Raw genomic sequence first — 15,396 nt, 5'->3', positions numbered from 1 at the left:
AATGTGACATATTACACATAAATTGGCAGAGAAATCAATTTTTGTTTGATTTCATAGTTGATGATAAATCACTGAAAATCATAACAACTGTAAAATATCTAGGAGTACCTGTAAATGTAGTTCACGTATGAAGGAGTTAGCTTACAAACCCTTTTTGACAAATACTTGAGTAATGCTCATTGGTCTTGGATTCTACATCATGTAGGTTAATAAAGAGGTTATAGAAGATCCAAAGAAGGGTGTTGTGTTTCATTGCAGGGTCATGACCGTGTCACACAGATACATATCAAACACCACAAATTAAATTCTGTGCACCTCACTGTAAACATTCCAAGAGCATTCATTCCAAGAGAGTCAAGTGATATATTATGTATACTCATGTACCTCTCACTACAGAGTGTAATGGAAAAATCAGAACACACACACACACACACACACACACACGCCATAAAAAGGGGTTTCAGGGAATGGATGTTAGTTTAGTTGCAAATTGTTTCTCTTTGTTCTTAATAGTATCATCTTTTGGATGTTCTCCCAGCTGAATATATGTTTTAAGGACTTGGGATAGCATTTTGCGGTGGTTAAGACACTTGATTTGCATTTTTGAGAAGCATGACTGAGATCTCCTTTCGCCATCCAAATTAGATCTTCAGTAGTCCCCTAGTTCACTTAATGAATTGCAGAGATGTTTCCTTTGAAAAGAAAATGGGCCATTTCCTACTGTAGGTCACTCACAGATGGGACTTTCACAATCTACGGTCTGAGTGACCTGCCCTTGCTTCCAACCTTTGCCAACTAATACCTCTTTCCTCTCTGAGGGAAGAACATATAAGTTCCAAAAGCTGGGATTAGTATTTTGTACTTTAGGTGTTATTGTCTAGGGCTTGGGATGACAAAATCTTGGTCTGACTCAATGCAACTTCAGCAGTGTGTGTGTGTCTGTGTGTGTGTGTGTGTGTGTGTGTGTGTGTGTTCTGGTCAGTTCATTCATTCATAAATTATGTTCTTCAGATCCCATCATGAAGGAGAACCTTCACGAAGGTGGAAAGAGTCAAGGTATACATTACCAGAGAGAAGTAGCTGTCTGAATCTAATTTTGTAGGCTGTATTAACAGTTAACTTTAATTAATCTGCTGCACTCCTTTTTTGCTTGTAAGGGCTGTAAATCAGCACAGTAAAATTAGTAATTTTGAATTAAAGGAGACCACTCACCGAAAAGCAGGAGTGTTGAGTTATCAACAGGCACACACTGAAAGAAAGATAACTTGCTAGCTTTCAGAGTATTTGTTTGTTGAGCTAGTGAAAAAAACACACACACACACACATATCACAGACCTACGATCCTACATGGTGCCAGCTGGGTGAACAGCAACAGTGCTGCATTTCAGCAGGTGGATTAGGTTGTGGTGGGGGTTGTGTCAAGTGGAGTGGGTGGAGGGAGAGAGAGGTGCGAGGCAGGGAGAGGAATTGCAGATGGGTGGCTAGCAGCTCGAAGGGGGGCAGTCAGTCTGCTGGCTATAAATATGGGTTGGAGGGGTGGCAGGTGCATGGGCTAGACAAGTGATGTATAGTTGTTGGAGCTGGTGGAGGGCATTGCAAGCTGAAGGAAATATGGGGTAGAACTGGGAGGCAGTGACAGGATGGAAGAAGTGGTAACTGTTGAGTTGGTTACCAGAGACAGGCCAGGACAGCTATGGAAGTGAAGGATGTGTTGCAAAGATTACTCCCATCTACATGGTTCAGAAAATCTGGTGGTGGAGGGAAGGATCCAGATGGCCCAGGTTTCAAAGCAGCTGTTGAAATTCAGCATGTGATGCTCAGCTGCATGCTTGCCACTGGTTGGTCAGCTTTCTACTTGGTAACAGTTTGGCAGCAGCTGTTCAATCCTGCTGCACAACTGGCTGATAGTCATACGAATATAATAAGCTACTCAGTGTTTGCAGCAGAGTTGGTACATGGCATGGCTGCTTTCACAGGTGGACTGACCTCAGATGGGGTAGGATAAACCAATTACAGGACTGGAGTAGCAAGTGTTGGGTGGGTGGATTGGGCAGGTCTTACACACCAGTCTACCACAGGGATATAATCCCTGTGTCAAGGACATGGGAGTGGGAATGGCATAGAGATTGACTAGGATAATGTTGAAGTTGGGGCATCATTGTAGGATGGGTGGGAATGATCTTTGGTAGGATGTCCCTCGCTTCAGGGCATGATGAGACATAATCAAAGCCCTGACAAAGGGTTCAGTTCAGTTGTTCCAGTGGAGGGTGATGTTGGGTGACAAGGGGGCTCTCCTTTGTAGCTAATTCTTGGATGTGGTGGGAGGATTGGGAATGTGTGCCTGGAAATCTGTTTGTAGACTAGATTTCCTGGGCGGGAGGGGGGGGGGGGGGTTAGTGCCCCTGAGGGACCTTCAGCATAGTGGGCAAGGGAGTTCTCGCCAATGAAGCTATGTCATCCTTGGGTGGCTGTATGGAACAAATGGCAGCTGATATCCTTCATCAGGGTCTCCCTCCAAGCTATTAGCCACCCATCCCCAATCACTCTCCCTGCCTCCATGGATAGCTAGGCTGTAGGGGAGGGATTTTCTGGTGTGGAAAGGATGTCAGCTGATATCCTTCATCAGGGTCTCCCTCCAACAAGCTGCTAGCCACCCACCCCCAATCCCTCTCTGTGCCTGCCACTCCTCTCTCCCTCTACCCATCTCACCTGACACAATCCCCACAACAACTTAGTCCACCTGTCAAAATGCAACACTGACAACATGCATCCAGCTGGTACCATGTAGGGGCACAGGTGGGGGTATGTGTGCATGTGAATGTGTGTGTTTTTTAATCTAGTTTGATAAATTATTACTCTGAAAGATAGCAAATTGAAAAATGGTTATTCCGAAAGCTAGCAAGTTATCTTTCCTTTTGTGTATGCCTATAGATGACTCAATGCATCAGGTTTTCAGTGAGTGTTTTTCTATAACCCACAAGTTTTTACATTTCACTAGAACTTCCCTACAGCATTTAGTAAGAAAGCTGGCAGTTATACAAAGTAGCTGCTTTTTATCTACTACCACATGCTTAATATCTACATAAATACAATGGTAGTGGTCAAAGAAAAAAAGGTATGTATCTGTTGTAAGTAAATTGGGCTATTTGCAATTTTGATTTTCAACACTGTATAGTCCACTTCATGTTTAGAATAACTGGCCAATATGATATGATTTTAATTTTCAGTTTCTTGCCTAATGACTGCAAGTAACACATTAAAATTTTTACACCAAAATGCAAAACCAGACTATGAAGTTTAGAAATGGAAATTATTGTTGTGTCTTGTGTTGTGGTAGGAAAATGGCAGTAAATCTGAAAGAAATACAAATTATTGTTGTGAGTTGTGTTGTGGTTGGAAAATTGCAGTGCACTTGAAAGTGAAAATCATCACTGCGTACTTATACCATTAAGGAGTCAATGCATGGGGAAATGACTGTAAGAATTCTGAGATTGTTGAAGAGCTCAAAGTGAGATCTGGAATCTTGTTTAGTTCTCAAAAATAATGAAAAGTCTATATTGAGCAGGTACCCAAGCTTTTTTTAAAGTATGTCACAACAATCCATGTTCAGCTACATTACCCTCTCTTCTTATAAATATTTTATTATTCCACCAAGAATATTCTACTGCTCCATGAAGATTCTCAAAATTTTTGATCTTGTTAAAACCATCAGGTATGTACATGTAATATTTTCATTTATTTTCATCTGACATTATGTTGTTTATAAATTGGTTAGAAAATGTGTGGAGAAAATGTAGGCCTATGTATTTTTAATTTTTTGCTGTTTCATACTATTTCCTGTTCTTCAGATACGATATTCTTGAGTCTTCTTCCTACCCAAGGCTACAAAAGCTCTACAATTTGTCAAGTACACACAAGTTATTGATTATTTCAGATACCCTGATTGCATAGTTCCCCTTTGGTAATATTGTATCTTTCTCAGTAAGAGTTTTCCTTTCCAACAATTCTGTCAAGATGTCTTGAACAACCACTCTGATCTTCAGGAAAGATATATCATCCTAAAACAGATTTTTTTCTAAGCTTGCAGACCATTTGTTTTAACAGTCAGCTGAATATTTTCTGATTACTTTTATTAAACTGAAACAGAACTGTATACCTTGCTTCTGTTTTGTTTATTTGCATTGTGTAACCTGGACTTAGCCCCCATATATTTTGCTTTATCAGAAATATATTGTATGTTTGAAATTAAACTAAAATGACTGTAGAAACCACAGACATCTTTGAAAGAAAGACTGATTTATTTCTGTTTACGATGCTTTATATTTTCTGTAATGCTGCTTCACAAACTTAGAATACTATGTTAGTATTTGTTGTGTGCTGAAGTCTAAAAATTTTGAAATGCTTTGATTTTCTGTATATTCTAGTCTGGCTGTTTTGAGTATGCATTGAGATTTTGACAGTATAAGTGAACTCCAAAATGACATCTTCCTAATCTTTAACCACAGAACTTCCATTTGATTGCTAGAATTAATTTAACTGAACATTCTTTAAGGAATGTTACTCGCGTCTAAATATTTAAATAAATAAATTGACTCATTTGGTGACAATATATTGTGATTTCAGAATAGCAATTACAGCTCAAAAACACTGACCTTTCTGTAGTAGACATCTGAAATCTTCCAGAGAGACCTGCTCTCTCTCCTCTGTGATTTTAAAACATTTCTTCTGGTGCTTGCAGATTGTATCAAGAAGAAAAGTCACATAAAGCAGAAGTAGCTCAGCTAAAACTACGTTACGATAATCAGATGGCACTGATTGGAGAGGAAATACAGTCTTTACAGGCACAGGTTACCAGATTCAAGAGAGAACGTGACAATTACAGGCATATGCTAGATGCTGCTCAAAAGACAATTGCAGACCTGAAAGCAATGCCACAGAAAAGTAGAAAGGACAGTAAATCTGCAGATGGTGATGTGGATGAAGTAAGAGCATTATTTGTTTAAAATTAGAAAACATATATAATAGAGCTGTAGTAATATTAACCGAAATAGGAACTATAGTAATAAAACAATTATTTGACATTAGAAGTCCTTTTCTTCTATATATTGTTGCTTTAGGATGAAGAAATGCGGAATAAAATAGCATCTTTGGAGCAACAAGTCAGCTGCATGGAAGATGAACTGTCGGAAGCAAGACTTGAGAGTTCCAAGCTGAAAACTGAGCTAGTCTCAGAACGGTCTTCATGGGAAATCAAACTGGCAGAAATGCAGTCAAGAGTTAATGAGGTACATTTCAGTCTATCACTGTTTGGTAACAATAATCACATATATAATTTATATACAGAAGCTAATGAAAATAACCACACTTCTTTTTAAGTAATCTATTATTAGATGTGCCTTCTTAAATAAGAGGCATGATTTTGTGGCTCATAAGCTGGCACATGAATTTCTTATTGATGCCATTTCTGTGGCTTTTATGTGTAATTTTAATCTGTCCCTAATAGTCATGTGTAAGGATACAAGCTTTAAGTAACTGAATAAAAATAAACATTTTGGTTTTGCTGCATTTCAGCCCAATGGTATCATGATGTGCACCTGACAGTAAAGTATTAATCTGTTACAACTGATTAATTGATGGTTCCCCTATTTCAGTTAGAAGAAGACAGGATATTGAGCACTGGTCGAACAAAGATAGCAGGAATGCGAACTCGCATGGAGTTAGCATGGCAGAAGGAGAGAGAAGAGCAACACAGGCTTCTGCAAGAAACATCAACACTTGCTCGTGATTTGCGCCAAACATTGTTTGAAGTAAGTGTAATTTTAATAGGAGTCACTATTTCCAGTTTGTGTTTCATGATACCATATTTGCAACTATATTAGTTTTGCGATGTGTTTTAGAAGTTCGAAAAAAGCAGAACTGTCTTTGAAGTTTGAATATGATTGAAATTATTTACAATTTTGATATATACTGAAATGACAGAGTTATCATCATTTTGGTTTTATAATAGGTTGAAAGAGAAAGGGATAAAGAACGTCTTGAAGCAAAGAGACGTCTAGACCAGTTGAAGAAGTCAACAGAAGAAGAACAGGAGGAAAATAAAAAGAAAGTTTCTGAGGTAAGGTATGCTAGATCTTTGTGATGTTCAGCAGTGAAGTAATGATGGATATATTGCAAAGATTTACAGTACTACTGGTTTAATAACAAATTATTGCATACAGAATACTGACAGCCAAAAGTAATTTGCCATCAGAATATGTTACTTTAAAGCCGTTTATATTGTTTTAGTGAAATGACTTAATACCTTTGGTTTTAAGTAATTATGCTTGAATACTTCTCTTAACAATTGTTGCACACTTGTTTTTTTATGGTCAACAGAGAATATTAATACTTTTGCCTGTGTTATTCATATCTGCCATTACAGTTACAATGTGACCTACTTGAGCTAAGAGATGCTCATGCAAAGTTAAGAACCACAAATGAAAAACTTCGTAGAGAGAAAGAAAGATATGAAAAAGAGAGGGAAGAAATGCGACAAGTGATTTCAGCACGGAAGAGAGCAGATCAAGATGAGGAACGTAAAGTGAATATGATCATCCAACAGGTAAAATAACAAACTCTTTATATCTCACATATTTTTTAAATAATTTGTTTGTAATCATCATTGTGTCTGCTTATCATAGGCTGGTAGTAGAGTGGTTTTTTCCCTACTGAAATTCATATGGTTCATGGTGTGGGTTCCTGTAGTCATGTCCTAGTTCATGAACCACGGGCAACATATGAGTGGCCAAGTAAGTGGTCCCAACAGTCAGGATACCAGCTACTTTGGAATTAGGCTGGGCATCTCAGACATATTCTGAGTCGTGGTCACCGTTGTGCTCATATGACAAAGACTACCAAATCCACTGGTTAATCCCTCAACCGTTAGGGGTAAAACTCAATGGGATTCGGGGAAAGTAAGGCTAGCAACCTGCTTCCCTAGTACTTTAAATAGGATGCTGACAACAATCAGAGCAAAATGCCTTGGACCTTTAGAGGTGACGGAGTCCCACCTCTAACTGACAAACCAGGGACTTCTAAGATACGACTTGGCAAACAAATGGTAATGAGATGGGGAGCCATTAATATCAATTGGAGCTACTCTGGGAAGAAGGTAGAGCTGGTAGAGGCTGCAAGTAAGATGGGGCTGGACGTTTTAGCTGTTAGTGACATTCGGGTAAGGGGTGAAAAAGAAGAGGAAGTGGGAGTATACAAGGTCTAAATAATTAATGGAAAATCTCATATAAAGATGTGAAACAAATACTAACAAAGAGATAGAGGGGCTAGCCAGTACTTACCTCAGCTATCTATCGGCTGTACTGAGCTGAGGTAAGTACTGGCCAGCCCCTCTATCTCTTTGTTAGAATACAAGGTCTACCTGTCAGGAGTCAACGCAGGAATAGCACAATGGGGTGTAGGGCTTTACATCAGGAAAGAAATGGAACCCAGTGTAGTTGCAGTAAGGTATGTAAATGAATGACTGATTGGATAGATTTGACAGTGTCTAGCAAGAAAATTAGGATTGTGTAAGTATATTCGCATTGTGAAGGGACAGATCAAAATAAAATGGATAGTTTTTATGAGGCACTCAGTGATTTAGTTGTTAGAGTAAAGAACAAGGGCAGTGTTCTGCTCATGGGTGATTTTAATGCCAGGATTGGAAATCGAACAGAAGGGTATGAAAAGGTTATGGGTCTTCAGATGTTGTAGCAAACTCAATGGACGCACCTTCTGTGTTCTGTGGGTGCCGACTTAATTTTAGTTTAGATATTAATGATTCCTTTGGTCATGGTAACGGATGGTTTACTGTAGCCATTGTCTGTGGAGGTTCTGGAGTACCAAATGTTGGTGGATTCGAAAGTTTTGTTGACAGAGACATTATTGCATTTCGCACCTACCATATGGCCAAACTTGCTAATAAAGACTTTGGTAAATCAGCATATATGTCGCCGTCCTATTTGTCTTTATATACTCGGTAGGTGTATTCAGGGGAGTCTTTGATGACACTGATCATTATTTAATCTGCAGTGAAATTGGGATTGTGAGGCCGAAAGTGCAGGAGGTCAGGTCCATATGTAGGAGTATAAGAGTGGAGAAACTTCAGGATAAGGAATTCAGGCACAAGTACATAACAGCGATCTCAGAAAGGTGCCAGTTAGTTGAATGTAGTCAATTACAGTCATTGGAAAAGGAATGGACAAGGTACAAGGACACAGTACTAGAAGTGGCTAAAGAATGTGTTGGAACAGTAGTGTGTAAAAGTAGGAAGAAGCAAACAGCTTGGTGGAATGACACAATCAAGGCAGCCTGTAAAAGGAAAAAGAAGGCGTATAAAAATGGCTACATACTAGAACTCAGGTAGACAGAGAAAGCTATGTTGAAGAAAGAAACAAAGCCAAACAGATAATTGCAGCATCCAAGAAGAAATCTTGGGAAGACTTTGGAAACAGGTTGGAGACTATGGGTCAAGCTGCTGGAAAACCATTCTGGAGTGTAATTAGCAGTCTTCAAAATGGAGGTAAGAAGGAAATGACAAGTATTTTGGACAGGTGAGGAAAACTGCTGGTGAATCCTGTGGATGCCTTGGGCAGATGGAGGGAAAATTTTGAAGAGTTGCTCAATGTAGGTGAAAATACGATCGGCAGTGTTTCAGATTTCGAGGTATAATGGGATAGGAATGATGATGGAAATAGGATCATATTTGAGGAAGTGGAAAAAATGGTCAATAGATTGCAGTGCAATAAAAAGCAGCTGGGGTGGATGAAATTAAGTCGGAACTCATCAAATACAGTGGAATGTCAGGTCTTAAATGGCTACACAGGATAATTGAAATGGCCTGGGAGTCAGGACAGGTTCCATCAGACTGGACAAAAGCAGTAATCACACCAATTTTTAAACATGGAAACAGAAAAGATTGTTACAACTACAGAGGTATCAGCATTGTGGGTAAAATCTTCTCAGGTATTGTTGAAAGGAAAGTGCGAGTATTAGTTGAGGACAAATTGGATGAAAATCAGTGTGAGTTTTGGGCCTCTTACAGGTTGTCAGGACCAGATCTTTAGCTTATGGCAAATAATGGAGAAGTGTTATGAGTGGAACAGGGAATTATATCTCTGCTTTATAGATCTAGAAAAGGCATATGACCGGGTTCCTAGGAGGAAGTTATTGTCTGTTCTACGAGATTATATATTAGGAGGCAAACTTTTGCAAGCAATTAAAGGTCTTTACATGGATAGTCAGGCAGCAGTTAGAGTTGACAGTAAATTGAGTTCATGGTTCAGAGTAGCTTCAGGGGTAAGACAAGGCTGCAACCTGTCTCCACTGTTTTTCATATTATTTATGGATCATATGTTGAAAACAATAGACTGCCTGGGTGAGATCAAGATATGTGAACACAAAATAAGCAGTCTTGCATATGCGGATGACTTAGTTGTGATGGCAGATTCGATTGAAAGTTTGCAAAGTAATATTTCAGAGCTAGATCAGAAATGTAAGGAGTATGGTATGAAGATTAGCATCTCCAAAACGAAAGTAATGTCAGTGGGAAAAAAATATAAACGGATTGAGTGCCAAATAGGAGGAACAAAGTTAGAACAGGTGGATGGTTTCAAGTACTTAGTATTGCATATTCTCACAGGATGGCAACATAGTGAAAGAACTGGAAGCGAGGTGTAGCAAAGCTAATGCAGTGAGCGCTCAGCTACGATCTACCCAAATTTAATGATTTTCTCATGAACAAACCAGCAGCATGGGGGTGAGGATTGTCATGAAGCAGTTTGGCACCATCAACATTAACATTGTGGTGTTTGTCACACAGGGCACGATGCAACTGAACCAAAGTTTTATGTAGGCTACATCATTCTCAGTGGTCATGTGTTCAACAAAGGCCACCAGTAACACACCATGCATATCCCAGAACACTGTCACATGCACTTTCCTAGCAGACTGAGGCACTTTGAATTCTTTTTGTACTGTGGAACCAGCATGTTTCCATTCCAAAGAGGCCTGCTTGGTTTTGGGCATGTAGTGGTATGCCCACAACTCATCACCAGTGATGATTCCTTTCAGAAAGTCATGCCATTCTGTGGCACAGTGCATTAAGTGATCCAAGCTTGTTCACTGGCCCTTCTGGTTATCTGTCAGCGTCTTAGGCACCCAGCAAGCATTTCAGTGTGTGATGAGCAAATATTGTATACACCACATCATAGGAAATGTTGAATCACTGGCATGTCTAACCGTGAACCTTATCACAGCAGTACATCTACAAAATTATCATATTCATGTACAGTAAATTAGAATTATTTAAGGATAACCATTTCCATAACTCAAGGAATAAAGATTATTTTGTGCCTTGCACTCATCATTTATAATTACATTTTCGAACTCCCCACATATGGGAATCTACGGCAAACTAGAAGGCAAGAACATTCTAAACATGAAGCCATCTCCATTGGCAAAAGAAAGCTACTTGATGCTATCCTTCAGAAATGCTACTCACTAAAGGAGTTAATGAAATATAATTTGACAGTTGGAGCATAATTTATAAATAGTATCCATTAAAGCACAACTGTTAAATTGTTGCTGCCATTCTTTATATGTACTTTTATACAAATTAAATTATGTTATACATATTATGCATCTCTTGCATCATACCTATTTGATTAGTAAATTTACATTATGAGACAAATAAATCACAATTCATAAAAATCCAGAGATACGTCTATGAGTATTACTGTAAAACAGAATTTAAACTGCTTAGTTGAAAAATTTTATTGTACCTATTTTTCCTTTGCACCATAACATACACTGTAGTTGCATGTCTTCTCAGCTATTGATTTATTCATAATATTTTTGTATAGGCTTATACTTACAATTTAATTTCATTAAAATGCTGTTACTCACACAATTGTAGTGGCTGACACAATGTTATTATCCAGCCAGTGTGGACTTCTTATTGAAAACCTTGCAGATGATATTAATAGTAACCTCAGGCTTTCAGCAGATGATTCATTTATCTATAGTGAAATACTATCTGATAGATGCTGCATAAATATTCTGTCAGGTCATAAGATTTCAAAGTGGTGCAAAGATTGGAAACTTGCATTAAATGTTCATAAATCTAAATTTGCGTACTTCACAAATTAAAAAATGACATCTCCTATTACTATAATATCAATGAGTTACTGTTGAAATTGGCCAACTCATACAAATACTGGGGTGTAACACTTTGTAGGGATATGAAATTGAGTGATCACATAGTCTCAGTCATGGATAAAGCAGGTGGTAGGCTTTGCTTTATTGCTAGAATGTTAGGAAAATGCAATCAGTCTACAAATGAGGTTTCTTACAAATCACTTGTGACCAGTTCTATAATATTGCTTAAGTGTGTGGGACCTGTACCAAATAGGACTAACAGGAGATATTGGACGTATACAGAAAAGGGCACCATGAATCGTCACAGGTTTGTTTGATCCTTGGGAGTGTGTCATAGAGGCATGGAAGAAAATGAACTGGCAGACTCTTGAGGATAAGTGTCACCTATCCCAAGAAAGTACATTAACAGAGTTTCAGGAATCAGCTTTAAATGATGACTCTAGGAATATACTACAATCCCTTACATATCACTCATCTGAACAATTACTGCACACACAGAGGTATGCAATCATTCTTCCTGCATTCCATATGTGAATAGGACAGGAGGAAACCCTAATAACTGGTACAGTGGGACATACACTATTCCAGGCATATCACATTGGTTTGCAGAGTAAAGATGTAAATGATGATGTGGATTGTTATCAACACTGTAAGAGAAGGCAATTGAATCTTATTATTATGAAACAGATATTACACAGAACCTTTCTAATAAATCAATCAAAATCTTAAATAATTCACATTTCATTGTCTAGTTCATTACTATTATTCTAGCTCTAACTTTAAATTTGTCATTCAGGAATACTGTACAAGTAACTTAATTGATGTAAATTATTTTTTATTTGTTTGTGTAGACATTATACATTCACAAAACCAATTTATTAACTTTATTCTTTATTTATTTCCATCCATAATCCGTATCCAGTGTAACTCTATGATGTAAAATATAACAAGATGTTGAGTGATCAAGTTAAGCAATTCTTTGTAAAACATTTTCTGATACCCTATTAGGTACAGTATGACTGTTGATTTCAGACAATTTGTTCACAACTAATGTTTCCGTCTTCATCTGTGCTGTCATTATGTGAAATGATTATGTAGTGATATAGCAGAGAGCTTTGAGTAATTAATTCTGACATTTGAAAATTAATGGCAGATCAGACCTGTGTGCTGGACCAGGACTCAAGCTTTTACCTTTGACTTTTGTTCGCAAGTGCTCTGAGCTACCCAAGCCAAATTATGACCTATCCTTACATCTTTCCTTCCACCAGCATCTCCTACCTTCCAAACTTCACAGAAGCTCGCCTGCAAAACTTCCACGAAGTTTCACTTCAGTTTACACATATATTTAGACAACATGAGAAACATTGTTAATGTTCTTGTAGTTAGATAAGCAGGTCAAATCTAACAAAGTGGTCAAGGAAATATGCAAACACAAACAAATGAACTTGAGGTACCGTAAGTGAAGCTACTCTAGCACAATAACTAAATTAAATACAACAATACCAGAGAAGGAAAGTTGCTACTCACCATATAGCAGAGATGCTGAGTCGTGATAGGCATAACAAAAAAATTCACACAGTTATAGCTTTCAGCCATTAAGGCCTTTGCCAGCAATAGACACACATACACACACACACTCACTCACACAATCGTAACTTGCACACATGTCTGCAGTCTCAGAGAGCTGAAACTGCACTTGCATGATTGTAGTGGCCGGGGGGGGGGGGGGGGGGGGGGGGTGATGCCTTCCCTAGGAACTTGCAACATTCTTTGAAAGTTGTGGGGGCGTGGAAATAAGGCAACAACTTGGACCATCTCGTCCAGTGGGCAGAGCCCGCGGCTAATGCCTTTGTCGAAGGAAGTCGATCTCTGGAACACCGAAGATGCACTTCTCGATGTTGATGATAATTCCTGCCTCTTGGAGGCAGGAAAATACCTCCTCAAAGTGCTGGCAGCAATGTGTGAGATAGTAGATGAAGGTATCACCCAGGTAGATGAAACAACCCAGGGTTCAATGCAGGACTTTCTTCAGAAAGTGTTGCTAAGTTTTGGCGGCACTGCAGAGCCAGAAGGGCATAAATACGCTTTGGAAAAGACCTAAGGGGGTGACTACTACTGTCTTCTTCACATTCATATGGGCAACTGGAATCAAAGTAAATGCTTTTGAGCAATCTACCTTGTGGAAGACGATTGCACCAGAGAGGCCATCATTGTAGCAAGAGGGGCACTAGGTAGCAGTTGGAGACCGTCTTGGCATTGAGGGCCTAAAAGTCACCACATCGGTGCCAAGTGCCATCTTTTGTTGGAGTGAGGGTGTAAGGGGGAGGTCCATGGGCTCTTCAAAGGGCAGAGCACACCAACAGTATGTGGCTCTTCACTTACTGCTCTTCAGTGGGAGCAGTAAAAAACCATGGGTCTAGTACTGTTGCGATGTTGTACAACACATTGTGGTGTACCTCCCATGGGAGTTGTTAAAGGGTGGGTGAGGAGAGGAAATTTGATGAGAAAGTCAGCAAATTGGCTGGAATATGACATTTGTTTATTAACGAAGTGAGTGGCAGTGCAAGATCTACATGGAATGGAGTGAAGTATGTACAAGGAATGGAATGGCAGGACATGCCATTAATGATACAGCAGTTTTCTAGTTTGAGGAGGAAGCAATAGTGGATGATGAAGTTGGCACCAAGAATAGGGTCCGTAACATCATCCATGGTAAAGGTCCATGCAGATGATGTTGACATACCCAATGTGGGAGCAGTAGGTTGTTATTAGGGAGCTATTCAAAGCGATGAAGAGGAGGGAGATAGAGGGTCAGAGGAGGGTAACAGTTTGCAGGAATAGATGTAGAAGCCAGAGGCAGTATCGAGCAGGTAGGCTGTTGGAGAGGAGGGTTGCTGACAATCATGCAAGAATAGATACAGAGAAATAGCAGAGAAGTTGGGAGTCTACTGCCATCTGGTGCTGTTGATTGGAGACCCTGCATATGGTGCAGAAGTGCTCATGATACCAGCAAAGATCACCAGCAACCCAAATGTCCTGGGCCCACTAGCTAGTCAGAGGTGTGTGTGTGGGAGGGGGCACCTGCATGGGCATCTGCACTAGTGGTTGAAGACATTGTGGGGTGGGTATGCCACAGTGGGGGGTGAGCATGCACTCCTGTATAAAGATAATCTTGTTCATGTAGCCAGTCGTGCAGGTTATGAGTAGCACTATGTCTGTGGAGGATTCATGGGATGTGCACTGCATTTCTGAAACTGCAAGTTGTGCTATCAGCTGGTCTTTCAGGGCACCAAATCTGCTGGACTGTGGCAGGCTTGTGATGGTGTCGTATGTTGACATAGGAGGCCCTAGCTGCATTACTGTTATGGCAAATTGTGTGAAGTCACTGGTAATGTGAATATTGCCTCCACCCAAGCAAACAGCAACTAAGGGTCGTGGGTGTTGAAACACAGGAAGTGGATGGTGGTGTGGGCCAGCTGAGTGGTGGGAGGAGGGCAAGTGCACTGGAGCAGTGGCTGTCCTTGTGAGCTGTGAGCGGCAGCTGAGGAGAGTGTGAAACATGGCCATATTCACTTGCAGATTGGGGAGGGGCTGGGGGCTGTGTTCAATTACCTGCAGCAGGCAGCAGTACTGTATTGTGCTACGCCCACAACCCAATGTGGCGAGTGCTGTCTGGGTGGTAGGGGAATGTGGCGTCAGCAGCCTCTCAGTGCAGCTGGCAGTGGTATGGAGCATGACTTTGATGGGGTGGGGTGGGGGGAGGGTTTACACTGAGGTCACCATCTTGGAAATTGAGTTCCTCTTTGAACATAAGAGGTGGATACCATCTATTTGCTAGGTGTGGAGGGTAAAGTGGATGGGCAAAGCAGGGTAACAACATAACAAAAGATGTCCAAATACTGAACAGTTCCTTTATTGGAATGTTAACAGACACAATTCTTTGCAGAATGCATTTACATAGGTATGTTGCCACATAAATGCCTATGAACTAAAATTCTCTCATGAAGGAATTAAAAGTACACAGATAGGATGCCGACCAGATATGTGTGGGAAACCAGTTCACACAGTTTTTTTAATCACGAGAAACAACATTAATTTTTGTGAAGTGCGGTAAAGGAAGTTAATCTACCACAGTGATCAAGGAGGTAAAAAATGGACTTAAGTTTATCTAATATAACACAGTGATCAAAGCAAAATACTGTATAC

The 15,396-nt window shown here is 39.8% G+C and overlaps 1 protein-coding gene across 9 annotated transcripts in view; it reads left to right on the top strand.

The window, feature by feature from the left end:
• LOC126336343 (trichohyalin) overlaps window positions 1–15,396 on the top strand; it is a 415,368-nt gene that overhangs the window by 380,779 nt on the left and 19,193 nt on the right. For all 9 annotated transcript variants that reach the window (XM_049999914.1, XM_049999913.1, XM_049999908.1 and 6 more), the window contains 5 exons: window positions 4,739–4,982; window positions 5,118–5,285; window positions 5,652–5,807; window positions 6,008–6,115; window positions 6,422–6,601. In XM_049999914.1, coding sequence (XP_049855871.1) covers window positions 4,739–4,982; window positions 5,118–5,285; window positions 5,652–5,807; window positions 6,008–6,115; window positions 6,422–6,601 — 856 coding nt within the window. The remainder of the gene's footprint in view (window positions 1–4,738; window positions 4,983–5,117; window positions 5,286–5,651; window positions 5,808–6,007; window positions 6,116–6,421; window positions 6,602–15,396) is intronic.

This window comes from Schistocerca gregaria, chromosome 2 (genome assembly GCF_023897955.1).
Source record: "Schistocerca gregaria isolate iqSchGreg1 chromosome 2, iqSchGreg1.2, whole genome shotgun sequence".
NCBI classification, from domain to species: Eukaryota; Metazoa; Arthropoda; class Insecta; order Orthoptera; family Acrididae; genus Schistocerca; species Schistocerca gregaria.
The sequence above is the reverse complement of the archived record's forward strand: the minus strand, read 5'-3'. Positions and strand labels throughout refer to the sequence as shown.